We start from the raw sequence: 23,361 nt of genomic DNA, 5'->3' as shown, positions 1-23,361 counted from the left end.
TTATGCCTGCTATTAAGCATAGTAGGGATTGTGTCTTTTTTCTCTAGTAAAAGAATTCACTTCCATTGAACAGATCACTTAGTGTTTGCTTGTTTTGTATACTATTTGTGTTTACAGTGACATGGAAAGGCATTCTCTACAAAGAACTCATCCCAAATGTGTACTATTGATTTTCAAGGATTCTTCTGGAAATTAAAATATTTCTTTACGCACGTGAAGAGTACTGGATTGGATGTTTATTTTCAGGGCAATTGTATGCTTCATAAAATGATGTTTTGAGAGACACCATAATTCAAACTTTTGTCAAAAAAATCGAACAGAAAAAAATCATTCAGGATTACGTTTATTATGCTTTGCATTCAGATACAGCTAAGTATTTCATTTGACAAGCAGGCATGACATTCTAGGAAACATTTTGAGCAACTTACTGTGTGATTAATGTGCATTAAGTACAACAGGAAGTCAGGATGGGATACAAAAACCTAAAGAACTAAAGATCTTTTCCTATAAAGTTATTATTTTAGATATGTAGCTATAGTGGAATGCATATGAGCTATCTTTTACTCAAATCCATCCTTTTTATTTAGGATAGGAATAAGGATCATAAATGAAAAGGAATGCACTACATGGTTTCATGGTTTCAGAATTCACAACATGGTTCCCATGTGTAGTAATTGCCTGAGTTTTTAGTCCTCGGTCCCTCACGACCTGCAGGAGGGATCGATAGAACAAGCCCCGACCCTGACCAGCCTAGAAAGGAGAGGGCCAACTGATGGCTCCCCAGCCCTTCCTCGTCAGAGGACAATCAGATGTGTCAGGGAGACCTGACAAGGCAGGAACTCGTTTATTGAGGAAATACATTTAGCTAATATAGGATGCAGGAGCCAATCAGCACAAAGGTGGACAGGGCAAGGGGAGGTAGGTAAAGAAGGGGAATCAGGTGCTGTCCAACAAGGCGGAAGTGTTCCGGGCCAATCCCAGAGGTAGCCTTACTTTACAACACAAACCACAGCCAAGCCTTCCAACCAGGTGACAGGCAGGTTGGGTCCCAAAACTAGGACACTAGTACACGAGGTAGGACTCCTTTCCGTTTCCCTGATGTGACGTGCCCCACAGTATTAGCACTAGTGATTAGCTATGTTTTTTTAAAATCAAAAACAAATGAGTTTATACTTAAATCTAACTGTATTAGTAACTCTAGAATATGCTTAGACATTGAAGAAGTGTCTTTACTTTTGTAGTGGTTCTCTTAGGAATTCTTCTCAGAGATTTTTATGGCAACTGTCTTGACCTCAGTGTATTCATGTAGACCATATTCTCCCCTAAAGAGAAGGAAAAATACCTTTAAACACCACTGTGGAGAAAGAGCTAGTCCTAAATACTGCACAAGTCTCTTTTTTGCTTATTGGACTACAGGCAATGGAAGATACGTTCTATGTGCTGAAAATTTCACACAAGAGCTAGCTGATCAGAAGTTGTTCTGAGAAAAATGAACCTATTTGTATAGGAAATTTCTTTAAAACATCTTTCCTCCTAAATAATCGCATACTTTCAGTTGGCTTTCCAGAATCTATCCACTTTTAATGTTACTTGTCTACTAAAGTTCTAACTACTCTGAAGACAATTCAATTCAACAAAGATTGCATCATTCTTGGATTAGGTTCATATAAACAAGCAAGAGGTAATATAAGGGCAATTGGGTTATGTAATCACTCAGCAGTAACACACACAAAAAAAACTGCAAGCTAAAGTGAAGCTTATATTTACCATTACCAACAGCAAAGATTGTAAAGGGGAAGAAACAATGTCACTTTCTCTCATCTTTTGCAACCATAGTTTGAAGAATATCATTTGATTCACAGCAAAATATAAAATAAAATAAACCTTAATGCTTATCCATAGGCTTTTCTTTCTTTTTAGATTTCTTACACGTATTAAAAAAGTGTGAAATAAAGATTAGTCTAACTTCTACCTATCATAGTTTTGCATGTGTTTTATTCCCACTTTAAATGACCTCTTTTTTCTCAATCACTTTCTCATATATCTCTAAGGCTATATCAAGTACCAAAAGTAACATGCCAAGCTGCTGTATCCTGTAAGTTTGCAGAAGAATAAGATCTTGATCGTTCCCCCCTCTTTTTTTTTTCGTGCTGTAGGCAGGTATGCTGAAGACAATTCCCCCTCCACACCCTGCCCCTAGAAACCTAATCTCCTTACACTGATTATTTTCTTCGATAATTAAGCTTTAGAAAATACCTTTGCAAAAGCTTCAATGATCATGTCATTCAAAATAATTAAAGGGTTGAGACTCAGCTGTCTGAAGTCCATTAAAAGGTAATATTTTATTTCTAAAGGTTCATAAATTCATCCTCGATTTTTCAACAATAGAATTTACATTGTAGTTTGAGTTATAAGAACATTGGAGACTTTTGGGAGGATTATAAATGAAATTTATCACATTCATGCTGCCACTAGGTGCTTTTCAGTAGGATTACTGTACCACATTTTATCTGTGTTGGATCACAAGAACACGTGCTGCCATTTTGCTTTCTTACTGAGCCCAAGTAAGAGTTAATAGTTTTGTGCTCTAAAAGTCACCTGGGACTTTATGCAAAGGCTGATTTGGATTCAGTAGTTCTGGAGTGAGACTGCATTTCTAATAGAATTCCACTTTCCAACCTATTTCTCTTTTCACCTCTGTGCCTAGAAATGAGCTTTGTTCAAATGAAGAAAGAAGAAAATGGAAATATTTGCTGAACTGAATTGTTAAATATAGTCACACAAAATTGTTCATTTGATTTCTTGCTCTAAACCCAGTTATGCACAACATTGCCTTGTACTACCTTTGTTGAAGGAAGCAAGGGAAAGTGATAGCTAGCTGGGTGTTGGTGGCTCAGACATGTATATTCCTAGTTACTCAGGAGTCTGAGATCGATCTAGGATCATGATTTGAAGCCAGGCAGGAAAGTCTATGAGACTCATTTTGAATTAAAAACCCAAAAGGTGAAAGTGGAGTGGTGGCTCAAGTGATTGAGTAAAAGCTATAGGATAGCATGTAGGTCCTAATTCAAGCATCAGTTCCTGCACAGGAAGAAGGGAAGGAAGGAAGGAGCAAGGAAAGAAGAAAGGGAGGAAGGGAAATACTGGAAAGGATTGAGGGTCACAAAATCTGAAATGTCCTCCTGGCCAAGCTCAAGCTAGTCTTCATGAAAATATCAGGATTGTACCAGGGAGTGTTATCTGTCATTCAGCCCAGTAGAAATTCATGGTTAAAGATCCAAAAATTGGACTAGGCCTTCCATATTACCAGTAAACACTAGGATCTACATGACATTAGTTTTGGCTTCTTCAGGACTCTCCTCTAAACTGGTGAATTCTGTTTTTATACCTTTGAATTTATATTATAATTTAACTCTAGGGGGTTTGAGGTTATCAGTTAAGTACTGTTTGAATATCATATAGTAAATGACTGGTTTATTTCTCCAGTTTTACTAGGAATCTCATAGTAGCAATCTCAGCTGGAATTTCTGAAGTAAAAACTATAATCTAATCTTCTTCTTTGTATGTTATTGAATGAAATTATTTAGACCAAAATTGTGAACTTTAAGGAAAATATATGGATGGGAGATTTTGGCCTTTAGTCTTCCTATTTCATTTCCTTATGACTTATGTTAAAGTCTGACAAAATTATTTATCACAAAATGGATATATTTTGCCTAATTGTTTATCCCTTTAATATTTTGCCTTTATTTCCATGCAAATTTGTTACATACCTGGGCCAGCAATGCATGAACTGCCCCTTAAAGTAAGCTAACCTTTCTAATAACGTTTTGTAGAAAGTAATTAGTTCTGTCCAGGAATCCTGCAGTAACAGAAAATACAAAGAGTAGCAATGAAGAAAGGAAAGAAAAAAATGTCTTCATTTGAGTAATCGTAAAGTAGAAACTGAGCATCTTAAAATTAAAGTGGCATGCAATCTCCATTTGAAATATAAAGAAACAGAGGCTCAAGAGTCAGACAACAGAAACTAGGCCATGTGGTTTGCCAGTGTTAGAGTCAAGACTGAAATACGATTTCGTGTCTATATGTCTTCTGTTGCGAGTATGTACACTGCTTACCAGCTGAATTTTCAATAGAAGATATCCATAGCTTTTCATTATTTCCCTAAACAGATCCAAGCAAATTTTTGTTGATTCTGGACACAGAATCTCTACCACTTGAGCCATACTGCCATTCTATACTTTATTGAAGATGAAGAGTCTCATGGATTTTTCTGCCCTGGCTAGTTCTGACTGTGATCCTCAGATCTCAGCCTCCTGAGTAGCTAGGTTTTACAAGCATGACCTATAAGTATGCAGCTACCACTAACATTTCATGCACTGCATTGTTACTGGAGTTCAAACCATAGAAATTTTAGCTGGAAAGAATCTCAAAAATTGATTTCCTTTTTTTTTCTCACATAAGTCTTATCCATCTTTAAGAGATGCACATTATTATTGTTAGAAACATGTTGTATGAATCTCTGTTTACCAGAGGCCAGATTTTCTGACCTTTCAACAGTTTGGACTAGTCCATTATGACTTATTTCATTCTGTGTGTTGTATATGTTCCACTCTCTTTTTTTTAACCTAGTCTTTCTGCCAACAAAGTGATACAGAAGATAAAGCATAGTCTCAGGCTTCTGAGATTCCTAGAGCTTTATTCATAGCAAGTACACAGTTAATAAATATTGAGAAGTGGATAGAATATTTTGTCATATCTCAAAACTAAGGTTTATTTTACTTGCTATTATCAAATGGTAAGCATTCCTTTGTTTGATTTCATATCTGACTACCCCTACATTTATGTAGTAAAAATTCTAAGAGCAGAAAGGTACATGCACATTAAATACAATGTCAGTGATTTTTGTGTGTACATATGTGGGTATATTTTAAGATGTCTATTTATCTTGGTTTCAAAAGCAACTGAAAGCCTATAAAAACATTTATGTACCAATATTCTCAATCTAGTCACAACCATAAAATCAGATTTCCTGAATCAAATTTTCCTCTGGATTTGTATTGATTTTTTAAAATTTTATTGTATTTTTTTTTGCCAGCCCTGGGCCTTGAACTCAGGGCCTGGGCACTGTCCTATGGCTTTCTCAAGGCTAGCACTCTACCACTTGATCCACAGCACCTTTTCTGGCTTTTTTCTTTTTTCTTTTTTTTGCCAGTCCTGGGCTTGAGCTCAGGGCCTGAGCACTGTCCTTGGACTTTCTCAATAGAGCTCTACCACTTGTGCCTCAGCACCACTTCTGGCTTTTTTCTATGTATGTGGTACCGAGGAATCGAACCCGGATCTTCATGCATCCTAGGCAAGCACTTTAACCACTAGGCCAAACTCCTGGCCCTTTTCTGGCTTTTTTCTATGTATGTGGTACCGATAAATCAAAACCAGGTCTTTGTGCAAGCTAGGCACAAATTCTACCACTAGGCAAAACTACCAGCCTTCTATTGATTTTTAATATCCTAAATAACTCATTCAAGTAATTTAAATTTGAGAGTCTGTATAAGTAATCTTTTAATGCATTAAAATCATTCATCTGAATACTAAATAGTTTTGTGGATAAGGGAGAAAATTGTGTTATTTAAGGGGTATATTGAAGGAACTAGATCATTCTTCTATTTACATATTCCTTTTAAAGATTCACCTCCTTTCTGGAAGTATTTCCCAGATGGGTTACATCAACTATTTAACAATTAATTTAGAAAATAATCTATTGACCACCAGTAACATAAAGTATATATGGTCCCTATCAACCACAGGACCTTAGTAATAAATTACCTTTCATTGTGCTGTTGCCTTTCCGCACATTAAGGGATAAACAACCTGTAATAAGCTATTTATAAAGTTGCAGGAAAGAATAGAAGCACACTTATTTAAAGAGACAAACATGGATTAATTCCCTGAGAGTTACAACTATTTTCATCAAAATTAGTATTTATCTTCATAAAATGTTATTCTTACAATTCTCTTCCATTTCCAGACATCTTGAAGCCACCAAAGGGGCACTGGGAAGGTAGCATAAGATAGCAATTTACCCTAAAAGAAAACAAAAAAGTATTTTTTCTATAATATACAGGCAATACTGTACATATGAAATAACTTCTAAACTGTGAATTGTAGAAATTGATAAAATTTTATAGGAATTACATTTACATGAATTTAAGTATAACAAAATATAAGAAAATCATGAAATACAGTACAGACAGTATATATATCCATATATTACTCACAAATGAATATAATCATACAACCACATATGTGAATAGACGGTAAATGACAAATATGATATGAAGGGAAGGATAGGCATTTATTGGAGAATGGAATTTATTGTATTGTGTTCTTTACCACCAATAATCCATAAGCTTTATGATTTTCTTAATGTTTATAAACTTAGTAGGCTAAAATCAACTTTTGTTGTAATTTTAATCCAAATGACACTCAATTTTGTTTTTATTACCTGGCTCAGTAACCTGCTAATACACAGATGTTAACAGGAATTAGACTGCTTATCAATTTATCAGATATCCTAAAGTCTTGAAGATGTTTATACAAAAATTGAATTGCAAAATAGGAATAAATTCAAATTTTTGAAACGGGATTAAGACAAAGGGTCTGGTAAGAAGATAGGTGTGCATTCAATGAATAATTTGTTTACCTTTAAATATCCTAGTATTCTATGTTGGCAGATAAATCCATCTAGATAAAGGACTTTCCTTTCCTTTCCATTTCTTTTCTTATTTTTTGGCTGTCTCGGGGTCTTAAATTCAAACTCAGGAGAGGGGCACTATCCCTTAGTTTCTTTGTGTGTGTGTGTGTGTGTGTGTGTGTGTTTGTGTGTGTGTGTGTGTGTGTGTGTGTATGTGTGAGAGAGAGAGAGTATGTGTGTGTGTGTGTGTGTGTGTGTGCGTATGTGTGTGTGTTTGGCCAGTCATGGGCCTTGAACTCAGAGCCTGAGCAGTCCTTGGGCTTTCTCAGGGTGAGAGCTCTATCACTTGAGCCACAGCACCACTTCCAGTTTTTTCTATGTATGAGGTACCAAGGAATTGTGCCTGGATCATTGTGCATGCTAGGAAAGCACTCTACAAGTAGGCCAAACTCCCAGCCACCCTGTGATTCTTTTTGTTCAAGGCTAGTCCTCTAACACTTGAGCCAAGGCACCACTTCTGGTTTTTAAATGCAAATCAAAACTACATTGAAAGTCCACGTTACCCCTGTTAGAGTGGCCATTATCAAGAAAACTAATAATAACAGATGCTAGTCGGATGTGGCTAAAAGGGAACGTGAATATACTGCTGGTGGAAATGTAAATTGTTCAACAACTCTGGAAAGCTGTAGCGAGGTGATTATATACAGGTTCCCTGTGACTCAGTAATTCTATTCCTGAGCATTTATCCAACAGAACACAAATGATGCCACATTTAACCTACCAGCACAACCATACTCATTGCAGCATTATTTACCATAGATAAGAACTCGACACAGATGTCCCTTAGTGAACAAATGGATCAAGAACATGCGGTATATACACAGTGGAATTCTATACTTCCATCAGAAAGAATGATATTGCACCTTTCATAAGTGGAAAGACTTGCAAAAACGTATGTTAAGTGAAGTAAACCAGACCCAAAGGACTATAGATTGCATCATTTTCTTCATCTGTTGTAACTAGAAAGTATCTATAAATCTACACTGGATGGTGTAAACACACTGGATGGTAAAAGACAAAAAATTCACTTTGACCTGATAGCTATTACAAGACACTAAGTGTTCACACAGTGAAAGTGAAGGAGGATATTCTTAGAAGAGGATCATGGATGCTCAATAGCTTTGTGCATATAATCATATAGGATGATGTTTATTGATATGAATCCCAAGAAATGAAGAGTTTTTTTGTTATTTTTGCTTTTCATTTTTTCTTCTTCGTTGCTGTTTTCGATTTCTCTACTTTCTGTCTTGTATGCATGTTTATCTGTTTGGAGGAGGGTAAAGGGAGCAAACGAATGGTGGGATGAAGGATGGACAAATGTGGAAGTGATACTCACTAGACACTATGCTGAAAATGAAGCATATAACTAGTGTGGGAGTAGGGACAGGAGTATACATTTTTACACTTTGACTTACCACACTACTCCCGCTTGCAGAGCAGAGGAGACGGTTAGAGCTTTATCAAGGTCTTTGGTAAAGATCCCTGCGGCTAAGCCATAGCTAGTATTGTTTGCTCTCTTGATCACTTCATCTACAGTTTTGAACTTCATGATCTGTTGCACTGGTCCAAATATCTATATCAGGAAAAATGAAAACAATAAATAAAAGCAGATTTAAACTCAGCATTTCAAATGAAGGCATAGATAGGTTTTCCTACCCTTCTCTGTGTAGAATTTGTGTCAAACTATTTCTGTGGAAATGATGGTTTCAATTCGTTTTTTTCTTTTGGCTGACTCAGAAAGTGATTATCTCAAATTTTTTCTTTTCTTTCTCTCTCTTTCTCCTCTCTCTCTCTCTCTCTCTCTCTCTCTCTCTCTCTCTCTCTCTTTCTTTCTTTGTTTCTTTCTTTCTTATTCTTTTGTGAGTCATAGGGCTTGAACTTGGCCTGGGCACTGTCCCTGAGTTCTTCAGCTCAAGGCTACCACCCATAGCCAAGCCCCCCTTTCCATTTTCTAGAGGTTAATTGGAGATAAGAGTCTCAGATGCTTTTGTGCCCAGTCTGGCTTGAAACCTTGATCCTCAGATCTCAGCCTCCTGAGTAGCTAAGATTACAGGCGTTAGTCACTGTGCCCAGCGACTCTCCCAATTTCTGCCTTCTGAGAAGATAGGATTCCATGCATTAGCCACACAACCTGGTTTCTATTTGTTTATTTCTTCTTTACGGAAACTTGATTATGCCTTATTTCTTAGTTTGACAACATGTAAGGCATAGAAAAAATAACTTCAGACCTGGGTGTTGGGACACTTGTCTGAAATCTCAGTTATCAGGAAGGAAGACAGTTGAGGACTCAGCTCAATCAAGTTTGATGCATGTGTAAGTACAGCTATCTAGACAAGATAGAAGGAACTGGTCTAAAACTTCCTTTGGCAAAAACACAAGACCCTTTCCAAGAAATAACTCAATGAAAACCTTGTGAAATGGCTAAGGTGATAGATTTCATTCTTTGTAAATGAGATGTTCTCAGTAAAAACCACCAGGTTTGTAAAACAAACAAGCAAATCATAAGTAACAACAAAAACAAACCAAAGAGCCAAAAGAAAGCAAGGAAAAAGAAATCACACACACATACACAAAACAAATAAATAAATAAACATAAGCTCTCTTTCATATTATGAACATAAAGTACAAAGTACAACTTTACTTAAGGGAAGGTTTATGGTTTCATATCTTTGAGCTACTGCTATCTTTATCTTAGTATATGACAGAGCACATTTACAACACAAAGTCAGCTTATCTTTATCAAACTCTACCTGTTTCAAAGTCCTCAGAGTCTACAAGATATATTACTTACCTCTTCTAAATGTAACCTTATTATATATTATATCTCTAGAAAATATCTGTCATCAACTTATTTAATCTCACCTACTATTTAACCAAAATAGACAATGTGCTAAACAATATAATGCTACATCATATATACTAGTAAATATGTTATTTATATATTTAAATCTTCTACTTTCATATGTACGTGGCTTCCAGTATGTTTTTATTTAATTAGACTTCATAATATTGTGAATGCTATTAAATATTTGGCAACTAATAACTATATAGACATATACATCATGTATTTATAATTTATACACATATAAGTATAAAGTATACTGTTGAGAACATGCAGAAGGTGGGGATGAATGGCTCACATGTAGAAAAAATGAGAAAGGAAAACATGGGCTCTTACCTCTCAGAAAATAGAACTCAAGCATTTTCTGATTCATTTACTTGTGGTAAGAATACTTAAAATCTTTCTTGCAATGTTCAGAATATGACAAATTGTTGCTAATTATAGTCATCATATTGTACAGTATGTATCTGAACATATTTCTTGTGCCTAATTCAAATATGTGTCCTTTAGTCACCATCTCATTACTTTCCCCGCCACTTCTCTCACAAACACCATTCTCCTCTCTGGTTCGGTGAAGCTGGCTTGACCATATGCTACCCATAATTGAGATAGATCATTTAGTATATGTTTTCCTATGCCCCACCTATTTCATGTAAGATAATGTTCTCTGTGAGTATTTGGTTATTACATATGTAACAGGATTCCTATTGTATCAGTTAGTTTCAAGCTCTGAACAACACCCAGAGACTGTTGGTAGTCTTGCTCAGGGTTTGACTAGAAATTCTTGTTCCTTATTACATGTGGCATTAACCATAAATAAGCCTTTATGGATCTTACTTTAAGAGTATTTACTGAGAAAGATATAAAAGACATGAGAATATTTTCAGAGAGAAGGGGAGGAAAAGAGAAAGAGAGAGGGAGAGAAGTATATAGCAATAAGACAGAGAGAGTAACCAAAGGGACAGAGCAGAAAGAAACAACAGACAATTTACCTCCTCTTTGGCAATGCGCATCTCATCTGTAACATTAGAGAAAACTGTGGGTTGGACAAAATAGCCTTTATTCCCCCAGCGTCCTCCTCCGCATTCCAGTTTGGCTCCTTCTTTCTTCCCACTCTCAATAAGATCAAGGACTTTATTATGCTGCTCCTTGTCCACCTATTTCAAAGATTATCATATGTATATAGTTAAACTTCAATGGTTGGACCTTCAAAACGTGGGATACTTGTTGAATCCCCATAGAATTCAGAGCAGTTCCTATTCATTCTTGGGTGAATTTATTTCTCATGAATTTTTAGGGAAAAAACATGGAGAATATTTACATTTAGGATATAAGATTATAGGAAACACATGTTGGCACTAGGATCACATATGTGTCACAGATGGTTTTAGCTCAATTTGATAGTAAAGTTTACTCATGATCTTTCTTATTTGACTGAAAAAGAGGTTTGGTTACATAACTCCACATAAAGCTTCTATTAGAAGTTGTTAATCAGACTATGAATTTAAAATCATGACATTATCTATTTCAAATCATAGGGTTTTCCTGCCTGTGACCAGTATATAGACTGATAAGAATCCAAATCCTGCATAAATCCTGCATGTGTATCAGAAGGAAACTGAAAAAAATTTGTTGGGTCCGGGGAGTTTGGCCTAGTGGTAGAGTGCTTGCTTAGCATGCATGGAGTCCAGGTTCAATTCCTAGGTACCACATACATAGAAAAACAAAAAACAAAAAAACAAAAAACAAACAAACAGAACTGGCTCTGTGGCTCCAGTGGCAGAGCATTAGCCTGCCCAAGGACAGTGTTCAGGCCCTCATTTAAGGCCCCTGGACTGGGAAAAAATGGTGGGAAAGCCTGTAGAATGACTGAAAAAAATATGGACTTTTCAGTCTTCTCCCTAGGTCTGATAAATCTCTAGGAAAGATGGAGGCATACGTCATGGACAGAAATTTTTTCTCTTTTTAAGGGCATATTTGGTTTAGTTGGTAAATTTCATTTCACCATAATCACATGGGGTTTTTAGGCGTTTTCACTTAGACTAAAGTATTTGGCTTTTTTTTTAAAGTCACTATCCAATCATGTTTGCACAAAGCAGGAGATCTTAACACTATACAAGTCATCAGCTTGTGTGCTACTGTATAAAATCTAAGAGCTGATGGCATAGTTCAGATAATCAATTTGTACGTTTTTCTTTTCCTTCCTTTCCTCCTTCCCTTCTTTCCTTTCCTCCTTCCCTCTTTCTATCCTGCCCTCCCTTTTTCTGTTCCTTTTTTCTTGTCATCCTTTTTGTACTGGTGTATCAGTACTGAAGCTTGCACTGATGGGATGAAGTCAGGGCCTGACTGCTATCTCTTACCTTATTTGCTCAAGAGTGGCAGCCTACCACTTCAACTACACTTCCACTTCTGCCTTTTTGGTGGTCAATTGGAAACAAGAGTCTCACTGTTTTTCTTGCTGGGGTTGGCTTCAAACCATTAATTTTAGGTCCCAGTCTCCTGAGTAGCTAGAATTTCTAGTGAGTCAGTAGTATCCAAAACAAACTCTATATTTTTATAAGTTTGACTGTATATTTTCTTTGATTCCTCATATTTGATGGGTTGAGAAAGAAAGATTTTTTTTAAAAAAGACAGACAACTCTCTAGTTTAAGGAGAATAAGTATATAAATCAGTCATGTATATATCTATTCATTTAGCATCATTTATTATTTACCATGATTCAAAAATCCCAAGATTTATATTACTATGGACACTCATGGAAGAGGAAAAAGAATATGAGAGAAGTCAAACTTTTAAAAATGGCCAGTAATTTAAAAATCTATCACTCAAAACCATGAGAAAATACTATTTTGCTGAAGTCAGACATTTTATGTAGACTCAATGCCTTTTTAAATTAAAACACTGTTTTAAAGTTTTTACGTACATATTTGAATCTATAAAGTCAAACAGGAAAATTACTCCAAAAATGGAGGGAAATTATACATATGAATATATATGATATAAATAATAATTCACAACTCTGTTGTAGTTGCTCTAACAGTTAAATACTCTGAATGTGTTATCTCTAAAATAAGAAAAAATATTTAAAATTACAAATACGTTAGGCCAGGATTTTCTCTAAATAATGACTCTCTTGTGACATTTATGACAAAGAGCCTGTAGCCATATTTTAAAATACTATTACTAAATCACAGTAGATTAAGCACTAGGCTAACACTTCAACGAGTATCTTTTTCCATAAGTGTTTTCTTACAACAAGAGATGGATAACTGTAGGGTGTGTAAGTCCTGAGGAAGAATTAGTCTTTTGTTTCTCAAGGTTCTAAAATACCTACTTATCCTACTTAGTCAGATCAAACTGTCATAAAACTATATTCACTTCCAGAGATTAAAATCTTACCTTAATAAATTAGATCAATGGATTATTTATTTTAGAATTGTATAAACCAGGATTATAAAACATGATTCTGACTCTTTCTCTTAGAAGGGATTCATTTCAGCCCAGTTTTATAAACTGTGGTTTATATATATATATATATATATTCTCCGTTGGGAGAAAACATTGGCTAGTAAAACTTCAATGTGAAGGATCTTGGAGTTTTCTCTTCTTATTTTATATATGTATGTATGTATATATGTATGTATCTTATTTGTCGGTAAAGAGATAGGACTTCATATTTATATAAACATGTAGGTTTTTAGAAAGAGACAATTATAGCAGAAAATATACTAAAATTCTTTTGGGGAAAGTGATATTAATTTATAATGGAAGTAAGATCCTTCACATTGATTTGAAAAGCTACCAAATATAATCACAATTGGCAACTAAAATAGATTTGTCTTGTTCTTGTCTCTTGAAATGCCATTCCTCCTGTGAGTTTTCAAAACTCACCTGTGGACCTTGAGTTATTCCTGGATTCAGAGGATTACCAAGAACACATTTCTTAGTTCGTTCAACACTCCTTCTCACAAACTCGTCATAAATGGTTTCTTCCACAAAAAGTCTAGAAGCAGCTACACAGATCTGGCCCTGGTGAGAGAACACGCCGTGGTGTGCAAATTCTACGGCAGAGTCCACTATAATAAAAATAGTCACAGTGAAGAGGAAATACTTTCTAAAAATTTTATATACGTATATTATATATATATATATATATTTCTCACAGGCAATACAGTGTTACAGAAAAGTGACATATGGTGTAGTCAAACATAGAATTAATTTAGCCCACTTCTTATAAGTAAGGTAAAAATTAATTATTATGGTCCTGTATTTACTATCGAAACAGCAGCAAAAAAATACTAGAACCTGGCTGGGAGTTTGACCTAGTGGTACAATGCTTGCGTATCATGCATGAACACCTGGGTTCAATTCCTCAGTACCATGTACATAGAAAAAAAAAAGGCAGAAGTGGTGCTGAGGCTCAAGTGGTAGAGCTCTAGCCTTGAGAAAGGCCAAGGACAGTGCTCAGGCCCTGAGCTCAAGCCCAGGACTGGCAAAAAATAATTACTGGGGGCCAGGAGTTTTCCTAGTGGTAGAGTGCTAGCCTAGCATGCACAAAGACCCGGGTCCAATTCCAAGGTACCACATGCATAGAAAAAAGCTAGATGTAGTGCTGAGGCTCAAGTGGTAGAGCTCTAGCCTTGAGAAAGTCCTAGGACAGCACTCAGGCCCTGAGCTCAAGCCCAGGACTGGCAAAAAAAATTACTAGAATCTGAAGGAAAAGGCAGTAATTATTATGGCTTAATATAAACATCACTAAGAAAGTGAATTTTTATACTAAAATTGAATGTTATTACAAAGAATTATTTTGCAAATTATTTTTATAACTACCTATTGATAGGTAATAAATATGTTCATACTCCATTGTTATAACATGTAAATTAACTAAGCATGGACGCAATATTTTTGCCTAAATATACGTTTTCTTGAGATTCTACTTTTACCTAGCTAACAAAAAATCTGAACTGTCTAATGTCGCAAGTAATTTTTAAATATTCTTAAATATTTTGATGATTAGCAAAAGTGATAGGCCTGAGCAGCAATAGCAACTGATATTTACAATCACTCTTCCAAATTACAATTTTATTGGTAAGGAAAACATTTTCAAAATCAGTGTAAAATCACACGTATTTTAGTATGAATAACTATAAACACTTCTTGGTTTGCTTTACATGGAACACTTGGCCTAGTGCTTATCTGGGAAAGTGTGTGTGTGTGTGTGTGTGTGTGTGTGTGTGTGTGTCTTGATCAATCATCTTGATCAATGGGGGACTTCTTGATCCTAATTCTGCAAATCAATTCAACATTAAAGCAACTAAGGTACATAAAAGTGTTTTACAGACAGGTTTGGTGAATTAGAATTCTTGTTGCATTTACAGAATGATTAACATGGTAGTAATTATTTTTTTAACAAACCCTTCAACTAATATCACAATAGTATCTGATTCCTCAAAATACTTAAAACTTTCTACTTTTAGCCTCATTAACCTCATATTAATAATGCACAGGGATATTTGACCATCTATTTTGACTACTGAGTTCCTATTTACAAAGGAATTATGAAGATTCTATCTGGTAATATAACAACAATGAACCTACAATAATAAATGTTGGATTGCACCACCACTGTAGACTTAGAATATGTAAACTCAATTATTGGAGGTAAAAAAAAATGTTTGTAAATAGGTTTCATTTACTTCTGGCCTTTTCATTTAATGCACACACAACCCAGGGCAAATGGACAAAGAAAATATATGAAATCACTATCTCCTTGTTCTCAACCCAATATGTCTGGTGTCCCTCATCTTATCTAAAGCAATGCTAATAATTAAAGACTTAGAATTACTAAAAGTGCAACACTTATTTTATTTAAGGTACATATGATGACATCACATCCTATTCTCCACATTTTAAGTTGATATGGACTATGGTTAATTTATTACATTTCCAAGCAACCTTATTTGTAACATTCAAATTCACTCTATTGTTTGATCTGATTTCAGGAGAGGAAGAAAGATGAAAAATGAACAAAGGGGTGGCTACTCACAGTCTGCATCAGCAAACACAATGCAGGGGCTCTTCCCCCCCAGCTCCAGGGTGACCCTCTTCAGATTGCTTTTCCCAGCAGCTTCTTTGATTAGCTGGCCAACCTGAAATGGATCATTGCTAAAGGTTTAGTCCACCTGTCTAAAGAAAGGTTCATTTAATATTTAAAGTTTATATCATATCTGTGCCATTCTAAAATATGTTGAGAAGAAGCATGGAGTAGCATTTTCAAAGACTTAGATATAAAAGGCTCCATCTTCCAAGTTTATACAAATGAGATGAATGAGAAAAATGTTCACAGGCAAGAGAGTGGATAATAGTGAACATAATAGTGAACTATATGTGTGGCAGGAGGTTATTTCCTTGTCATTCAGACTTCATCTGTGAATTGACAAGACATGTCATGACACAACTGCAACGTATCTATTTTTTGGAGGGTGGGTCATAGGGCTTGATCTCTGGGTCTGGGCATTGTCCCTGAGTTCTCCAGCTCAAGGCTACCACCCTACCATTTGAGTCACTTCTCCACGTCCTGTTTTCTAGTGATTAATTGGAGAGAAGAGTCTCATGTTCTTTAGCACCCAGGCTTGCTTTGAACCATGATTCTCGTATTTCAGAGTAAGTAGCTAAGATTGCAGGCATGAGCTGGGCTTGGCTGCAATATACCTATTTTTTTTTTTTTGCCAGTCCTGGGCTTGAGCTCAGGGCCTGAGCACTGTCCTTGGACTTTCTCAAGGCTAGAGCTCTACCACTTGAGCCTTAGCACCACTTCCGGCTTTTTTCTATGTATGTGGTACAGAGGAATCGAACCTGGGTCTCCATGCATGCTAGGCAAACACTTTAACCACTAGGCCAAACTCCCGGCCCGCAATATATCTATTTTATATTTTATTATTCTACTAATGCTCAGGAGTCTCTCTCTGTCTCTGTCTCTGTCTCTGTCTGTCTCTCTCTCTCTCTCTCTCTCTCTGTCTCTCTCTCTCTGTCTCTCTCTCTCTGTCTCTCTGTCTCTCTGTCTCTCTCTGTCTCTCTCTCTGTCTCTCTCTCTGTCTCTGTCTCTCTGTATCTCTCTCTCTCCTATTTCCTTTTCAGTGCCCCCATAACCTAGCATCTCTCTCTCTCTCATATTCCCTTTCCAGTGCCCCCATAACCTAGCATTTTCTTGCATTTTGTTGACATGACTCATGCTTTTCCAAAGGATAACATAGAGATTCTGTCAGAGCCTGCATTGAATTGTACTATACATACATACATACATACAACACACACATATATAATGTATCACATATTTATATTTCTCTAATTGCCTGCCACTTTCTCCAACACAGTTTAGGTCAGTGGGCTAGAAGAAAAATTGGATCTGTGCTATATGTTATTACTGAATGAACTGGAATTCTGTAATTTTGGTTTCTTCTTTTATGCTAACTATTCCTTTGCAGAAAAAGACATTTATTTTTTCTATTTCTGTATTACTTTTCATTAAGAATATTTTCTTCTGTTTGTTTTTCTGTCTCCATAACCTAATGTGTTTCAATAATTACATCTTCTTTATTGTATTTACTGACAAATCAATAACATGATCTTTGCCTTTTTGTTTTTTTTAATTTTTAGGGACAATTATTTTATTTTCCTTCTGTTATTCTTAGTGTTTATTCCTAAATCTTTATGTGGGATTTTTAATAAAATGGTTTTATTTCAACTAAATAAAAATTTAGTTTGCATGGGTACTGTTGCTGCACAATATAAAATGGATCATTAATATTTTGTTTTATTTCAATATGTCATGGGATTAAGTCAAATTCCAAAAGCTAGGTTTGTAAGAATAATATAAAAGTAGATTTTTATTGGAAAAAAATCTGTTTGAAATTACACTTGCTTTCACAACTTATGGTTTCCCTTCTTTTCCTTCCTTTATTCTTTCTTCCCTTCCTCTCTCCCTCTTTCTTTCTTCCTATCTTCCTTGTCTCCCTTCTTTCCCTTCTTTCCTCTTTCCCTCACTCCCTCTTCTCTCTCCTTTCTCTCCCTCTTCATTTCTTCTCTTCCATTCTTTATTAGATGGTATCTTTCTCTATAGCCCAAGTAGACCTAATACCTGTGTTACTTCGATTTCTTCCTCCCTAGTATTGGCCTTATAGGAGTAGATCAACCCAGCCTCCACAATGGGTTTCTGAGAACCATTTGCTAACCAAAATAATGAAGCATTTTCAATTTTGACATGAAATATTTTGTTCTTCCCCCTTTGGACTGTCCCTGATTTCTCTCTGCTCTCCACCCCTGCACCCCTGCTTTTTATACCTTTCCTAGTTAGAGTTAGGGTTATTGGAAGAACCCTATGGAAGCAAATCCCCTTTGCCTTGGCAAAAGCTACAGATGTCTAAGAACTAACACAAAAGCTGGACAGAAATAGGAGCCAAGAATAAGAGGGAATTTTACAAATGAAAGGTTGGCTTGATTTTTTGCACAAAACTAGCTAGGGAAAAACAAGGCAATCATAATTTTTGTACCATGATATTTTTCTTTTACATGGCAAAACGTCTCACCATTATTTTCCTCCACTGTGTTGAAGATAAAGATAAGAACTGAGACTGGAAGGTAAGCAAGGTGCTCCAGGACATTGTGGCCTGGCCTTGGAGAGTAGAAATACAAGCTCTATTGCAAATGTTCTCACTCACTCTATCTTCCCTTATGTCATCCGGATTTTATTTTAACCCAATCTAGTGGTACCTTGAAATGATTAACTTACTAGAATGTCTCATTGATAAAACCATGCTGACTTATGTTTTTTCCTGGAAGAGAATTTGGCAAGTTTCCTAATGTAAGCCAAGCAATAGACTCAAAGCCAAATGAAAACCCTCAAATAGATGCATAGGAGTATTCAAGTAGGGATTATGAACAATGCACAGTTTGATATGTGGCTCCTAAAATCAGTGTTGGCATTTAAGTCTTCAGTATTTCAATAAGAAGTTCTTTTCCTGTTGCTTTCTGAAGAACAATGAAGGTGGATTTTGAGAAGACTGAGGAAGAGATAGAAATAAGTAGGAGTTGCTATGCACTCTCAAACTGTTTACCAAAGACAACAGAAGCACAAAAGAAAAGACTCCATATTTAGAATGTTCTTAGGATAACAGAAACAAGGTGTAAGCTGGAGAGGGAAACATGGGGTAGTCATGGTAGAGTAGTTTTGGCTTACGTAAAAGTGAAAGCCTAAGGAAGTGAAATGATATATGGAATAATGAGGAAGTGAGAAGGCATGTAGAGACACTTTGCTGTCATACTTGCTAAACTAATGTAAAAAGTAAAGACTTTGGGGAGGAAAGAAACAATGGAAATGAGTTCTTAAAATGTAAGAGCCAAGCCCTTTTTTAGTGTCTGATATATAGTTAAGTATCTTATTATTAGTTAATCCACTTTCATTCTGTGCAACTCTGCATGATGGATATGACAGTGACTATTATGCAAGAGTATGTAACTTTGGGAAGATACATTGCTAAGGGAAATTGAATTTGAACCTAGATAGATGTTCTTGATTTCTTTACTTTCGAAGGTTCTCTTAGATAGGTAAATGTCCTCAAACACTACTGAGGCTAAGATGTGACACAAGAGAAATAAGCAGTGATAATGCTGCTGAAATCAGGGGAAGAGGATCGTCTTGAACAAGGGAATGTGTAATCTAAACCCCAAAATGGTCTGAAATCCCTCCCTGCCTGGGAAAGTTCAGAAGCTAATTTGCAGAACCTGTGCCTTCCTTATGTACCTTTTCTGCTGGGTTTCAAACTGAGCCTCTCCCTTCCTACAGCTGTTACTACATCTGACACACTAATGCTTTTTCATACACAGGTAATTCTGAATTCAAGATTTTCTCCTCCTTATAAGGATCTGCAGAACTCAATCTTTTACAACTCTATCTCTAAGAAAAACAAAGAAAAAGTACAAATTGACTTACCTAGATTTAATAGATCATGAGAAATAAAATTTGACATCATTTCAATCCTTTAGGCATCATTTTCATGTATTGGAACAAGCCATACATAATAAATTACTCAGCAACTAGAATGTTCTTTTTCACCGTCTCCCACCCTCTTCCTCAACTTTTTCTACCTCTTGTACTACCCATGGTTGTTGTCTTATTTTTGTCTTTATATCTGTCAAAATGGGAACCAGGGAGAAAAGGTAGGCCAGGCCATTGGAAGCATCAAGAAAACTGGGTTTCTGGTTTCCTTCAGGATATTCAGGGAGGAGAGAACCCCAAATAAGGAACTCAGATTAAGCCACTACTGTTTAGTTTTCATAACCTATACAATGCAGTTGCCTTCATTCATAAAAATCTCTGTGGTCTAATTTATGTTTTCTATCATAAACTTCACCAATCCCATGACATAGGCTCAGTGGCTGTACTTCTCCCAAGAGAAACTAAGAAACCCACTCAAACAGTTTATTTCAGTCCTTCTGGCTTTTTGTAAGAAGTGTTTCATTTCCTTCATTCTACTGCTGCTTATGCAGTGTAAACATATCTGAAAGCTAGAAACAAGAACAAATCATGAAAAAGAAGTTTCGTTTGAAGGCAGTGTCCGCTTAAATATAGTTACATAGAACACCCCGGTTATGGTTGGAGGTATTGGCTGATTACATGGTAACATACCTCGGTTGATCCAGTGAAAGCTACTTTGTCAACATCCATGTGAGAAGAGATGGCTGCTCCTGCAGTAGGCCCATAACCAGGAACAATGTTTACCACACCAGGAGGAAACCCTGCCTATGAGGTAAAATGCAAAGTAGGGAAAAAAACCCCTCAGATTTTCATTGTAAAATGAGTATAGGGTAGAGATAACTTCTATATACTAACGTTTTGCTTTGTTCTACCAAGAGAAAATTACATGTATGTGTTTATCTTCCTTTCTTCTTCATATCTTATTTTTTTAGCTCACATAAGATAACTTCAAAGGATGCATTATTGAGGCACACTTTCTCCTAAGGATAAATCTGTGGATCACTGTATCTTTATGTGAATGATAGCATCTCTGAATTTCGTAATACAGTTTAAAAACATACTGTAGGGAAGGGTGTATACCCAAAATTGACTAGTAAGTACAAGGCTTTGAATTCAATTCCCATTGCCTCCTCACCTCCAATAAAATAAGGTATATAAAGGGTATTATTAAAATACTTAAAAGAAATAAAAGACAATGCACTTATCCTCTGCTACAAAATTAAAAGGTTAAACGGGATCCACATTTTTAGCTACTAGCTGTCATTGCTCGGTGCTTATATGGTATATATGTTTATTTGGTTATTTGAAATAGGATAGGGAAGGGTGAAAACAAGATTAGGGGTGGGAGTTGGGGGAGGGAAATGGGGACCAAGAAATGAGAAAGGGTATCAATGTTTGTGAAGTAATGCACCTTCTATCTGGTGAATATAATGTAACCCTTCTATTAATTACAATAGAAATATATGAAAGAAAAAAGAATTGGGTTGCAAATCCCCATTTATATCATTTATTCAGTAAAATATTAGCCAAGCACAGTTACTTATGAAATTTCACAGACATCAATCTCAGGCTCATTAGCAATTTCATATTATTAAAATTAATTTCCCTGATTTTGACATCTCTTTTGCTTATTTTTAATTTGACATACAGAACATTTTGAAGTCATGTGTTAAGAGTTCCTGCATAGTTTCTAAATTTTATGCTTCCAGTGATGACATTGTTTTGGTTTTGATGAAGAATGAAAAGACAAGAGATTGCTTTCAAGGCATGGTATATCCTCTCAATTAGGATAGTTGATGATAATCAGTTTCATGTGCCCCTTGTCACTCTGAGTAAGAGGTAAAATGATGGGAAAGGGAATCTAAATTATTGATTCATCGAGATATATAAACATACAAAAATTTGGCTGATACTTATAAACAAGCACATTAGCATATTGGTCAAATATTCCTTTAAGTTTAAACTAACCTTAAACTAACTTATAAAAGCTACCAGACCCTCAGTGGTAGACACCAACAAGCCTAACATTATAACATTTTAAAATGGTGCTTTCATTTCACTATGAGTTTATGAGTATGACATCTAAACAAAAGAAAGAATTGGTCAGCAGGTGATTGACTCTAAGCATGTGAGTCTACCCTCCTATTAAGCATTTGGACAGCTTTCATTGGGCTGGCTGCCAGAAATTCCAGCCAGAGCCCCTGCTATATGAATCTCTACTTGTACCACACAGGAGCCATTTGGAAAAAGGACAGTTTACTCTTGCACTCAGCAAGGTCCTTCTGTTAGTCACTGTGTGTGTCTAGGGAGGAAACTTACCTCTTTTATTAAAGATGCCATGTAAAGAGCAGTGAGGGGGGTTTGCTCAGCTGGTTTGATAACCACAGTGTTTCCACAGCTCAGGGCTTGCCCTGTCTTCCAAATGAACATAAGCAGCGGGGCATTCCACTAGGAAACAATATTTCACAATAGAATGTTGTGTTACTCAAAGCCACATGTGCTGCTGACACTTCTAACATTAGAGGTATTCCATGTAGACGTTAAATAATAATTTCCTAGTATGGTGTAATCATTCATTTTATTCTAAACTATGCTTAAAACAAATGGTAAATGATAACTAGTTCTGCTGAAATCAGATAGAAAAATAAAAGGCGAGCCTTCAAATATGCTCAAATACTGTCATTTTTTTTTTACTACCAGGAAAATTTACTGCATGGGTTTTGTGTTGTAAGCCATCTGTACTCAAAAGTACGAACTCTTTCCTGTCCTTTAGGTGACTTATAACAGATTCAATACTATTATTAGCAGTAGTGATATCTAGGGCAGTGTGTTGTGTGTGTGTGTGTGTGTGTGTGTGTGTGTGTGTGTGTGTGTGTGTGTGTGTTAATTAAAACCAGAACCTTTTTCATGCAGATATGTGCTTTTCCTCTGAACAACACTTAGGACAAGTACTATCAGAGACAAAATGTAATATCTAGGGTCTAGAGGGGGAGTGTTTTTTGAGTTCAGATATTAGCAAAATCACCATCAGCTATGTGAATAAGAGAATTGAATTGTTCTTTGTATAAGAGTTTATTATGGATGATTACTGAAAAAATATTGAGGATTACTGGAAATAGAAAAACAACTGGGCAGTGTGCTGGTGGCTCATGCCTATAATCCTAGCTGCTTAGGAGGCTAAGATCTAAGGATTGTTGTTCAAAGCCAGCCTGGGCAAAAAAGGCTGTGAGACACCTATCTCCAATTAACCACCAGAAATCTGGAAATGGCGCTGTAATTCAAAGTGGTTGAATATTTTTCTTGAGCTGAAAAGCTCAGGGACAGAGCCCAGGCCCAACAAGTTGTAGTGCCACAACTGACAAGAAAAGAAAAGAAAAAAAAGGAATGGCTCAGTCTTCAACACCTTGCTTAGCTTTTGAATTAATGAGCAATTTCATTAAAAATATCAGTATAGTTATACTGCAATTTCATTGAAATTGTGAAACTATAGAATACTTCATCATGTCTGATCTTTAGCTTTTTTCAGTATGTCTATCATATTTAGAGGTTCTCCTTATATTTTGTCTAAAAAGTAAATCATCATGATTTCACAAAAACACAGAGGAGACCGTAGTATCCCAAGTCTGTTCTTCAAAGATATATTCTATACAGTGTTCCATCTCTGGAATTCTTTCCTCTGTTTTAATTAAAGAATGTATTTCTCAATCTGAAAACTGAGCTTGCTCCTGTTG

At 35.9% G+C, this 23,361-nt stretch overlaps 1 protein-coding gene across 1 annotated transcript in view; it reads right to left on the bottom strand.

Annotated features, from left to right (window-relative positions):
• Positions 1–327: 327 nt before the first annotated feature.
• Positions 328–23,361, bottom strand: part of LOC150065054 (aldehyde dehydrogenase 1A1-like) — a 48,516-nt gene continuing 25,482 nt past the window's right edge. The window contains exons 6-13 of the mRNA XM_090329635.1: positions 21,950–22,078; positions 20,282–20,395; positions 15,644–15,746; positions 13,489–13,673; positions 10,589–10,753; positions 8,170–8,327; positions 6,010–6,084; positions 328–1,322 (exon numbers count right to left, since the gene is read on the bottom strand). Of these exons, the coding sequence (XP_090185761.1) occupies positions 1,250–1,322; positions 6,010–6,084; positions 8,170–8,327; positions 10,589–10,753; positions 13,489–13,673; positions 15,644–15,746; positions 20,282–20,395; positions 21,950–22,078 (1,002 nt within the window). The 3' untranslated portion in view covers positions 328–1,249. The remainder of the gene's footprint in view (positions 1,323–6,009; positions 6,085–8,169; positions 8,328–10,588; positions 10,754–13,488; positions 13,674–15,643; positions 15,747–20,281; positions 20,396–21,949; positions 22,079–23,361) is intronic.

Source organism: Megascapheus bottae, chromosome 3 (assembly GCF_031878675.1).
Source record: "Megascapheus bottae isolate mThoBot1 chromosome 3, mThoBot2.hap1, whole genome shotgun sequence".
In the NCBI taxonomy this organism is placed as follows: domain Eukaryota; kingdom Metazoa; phylum Chordata; class Mammalia; order Rodentia; family Geomyidae; genus Megascapheus; species Megascapheus bottae.
This window is presented reverse-complemented; position numbering and strand designations above follow the sequence as displayed.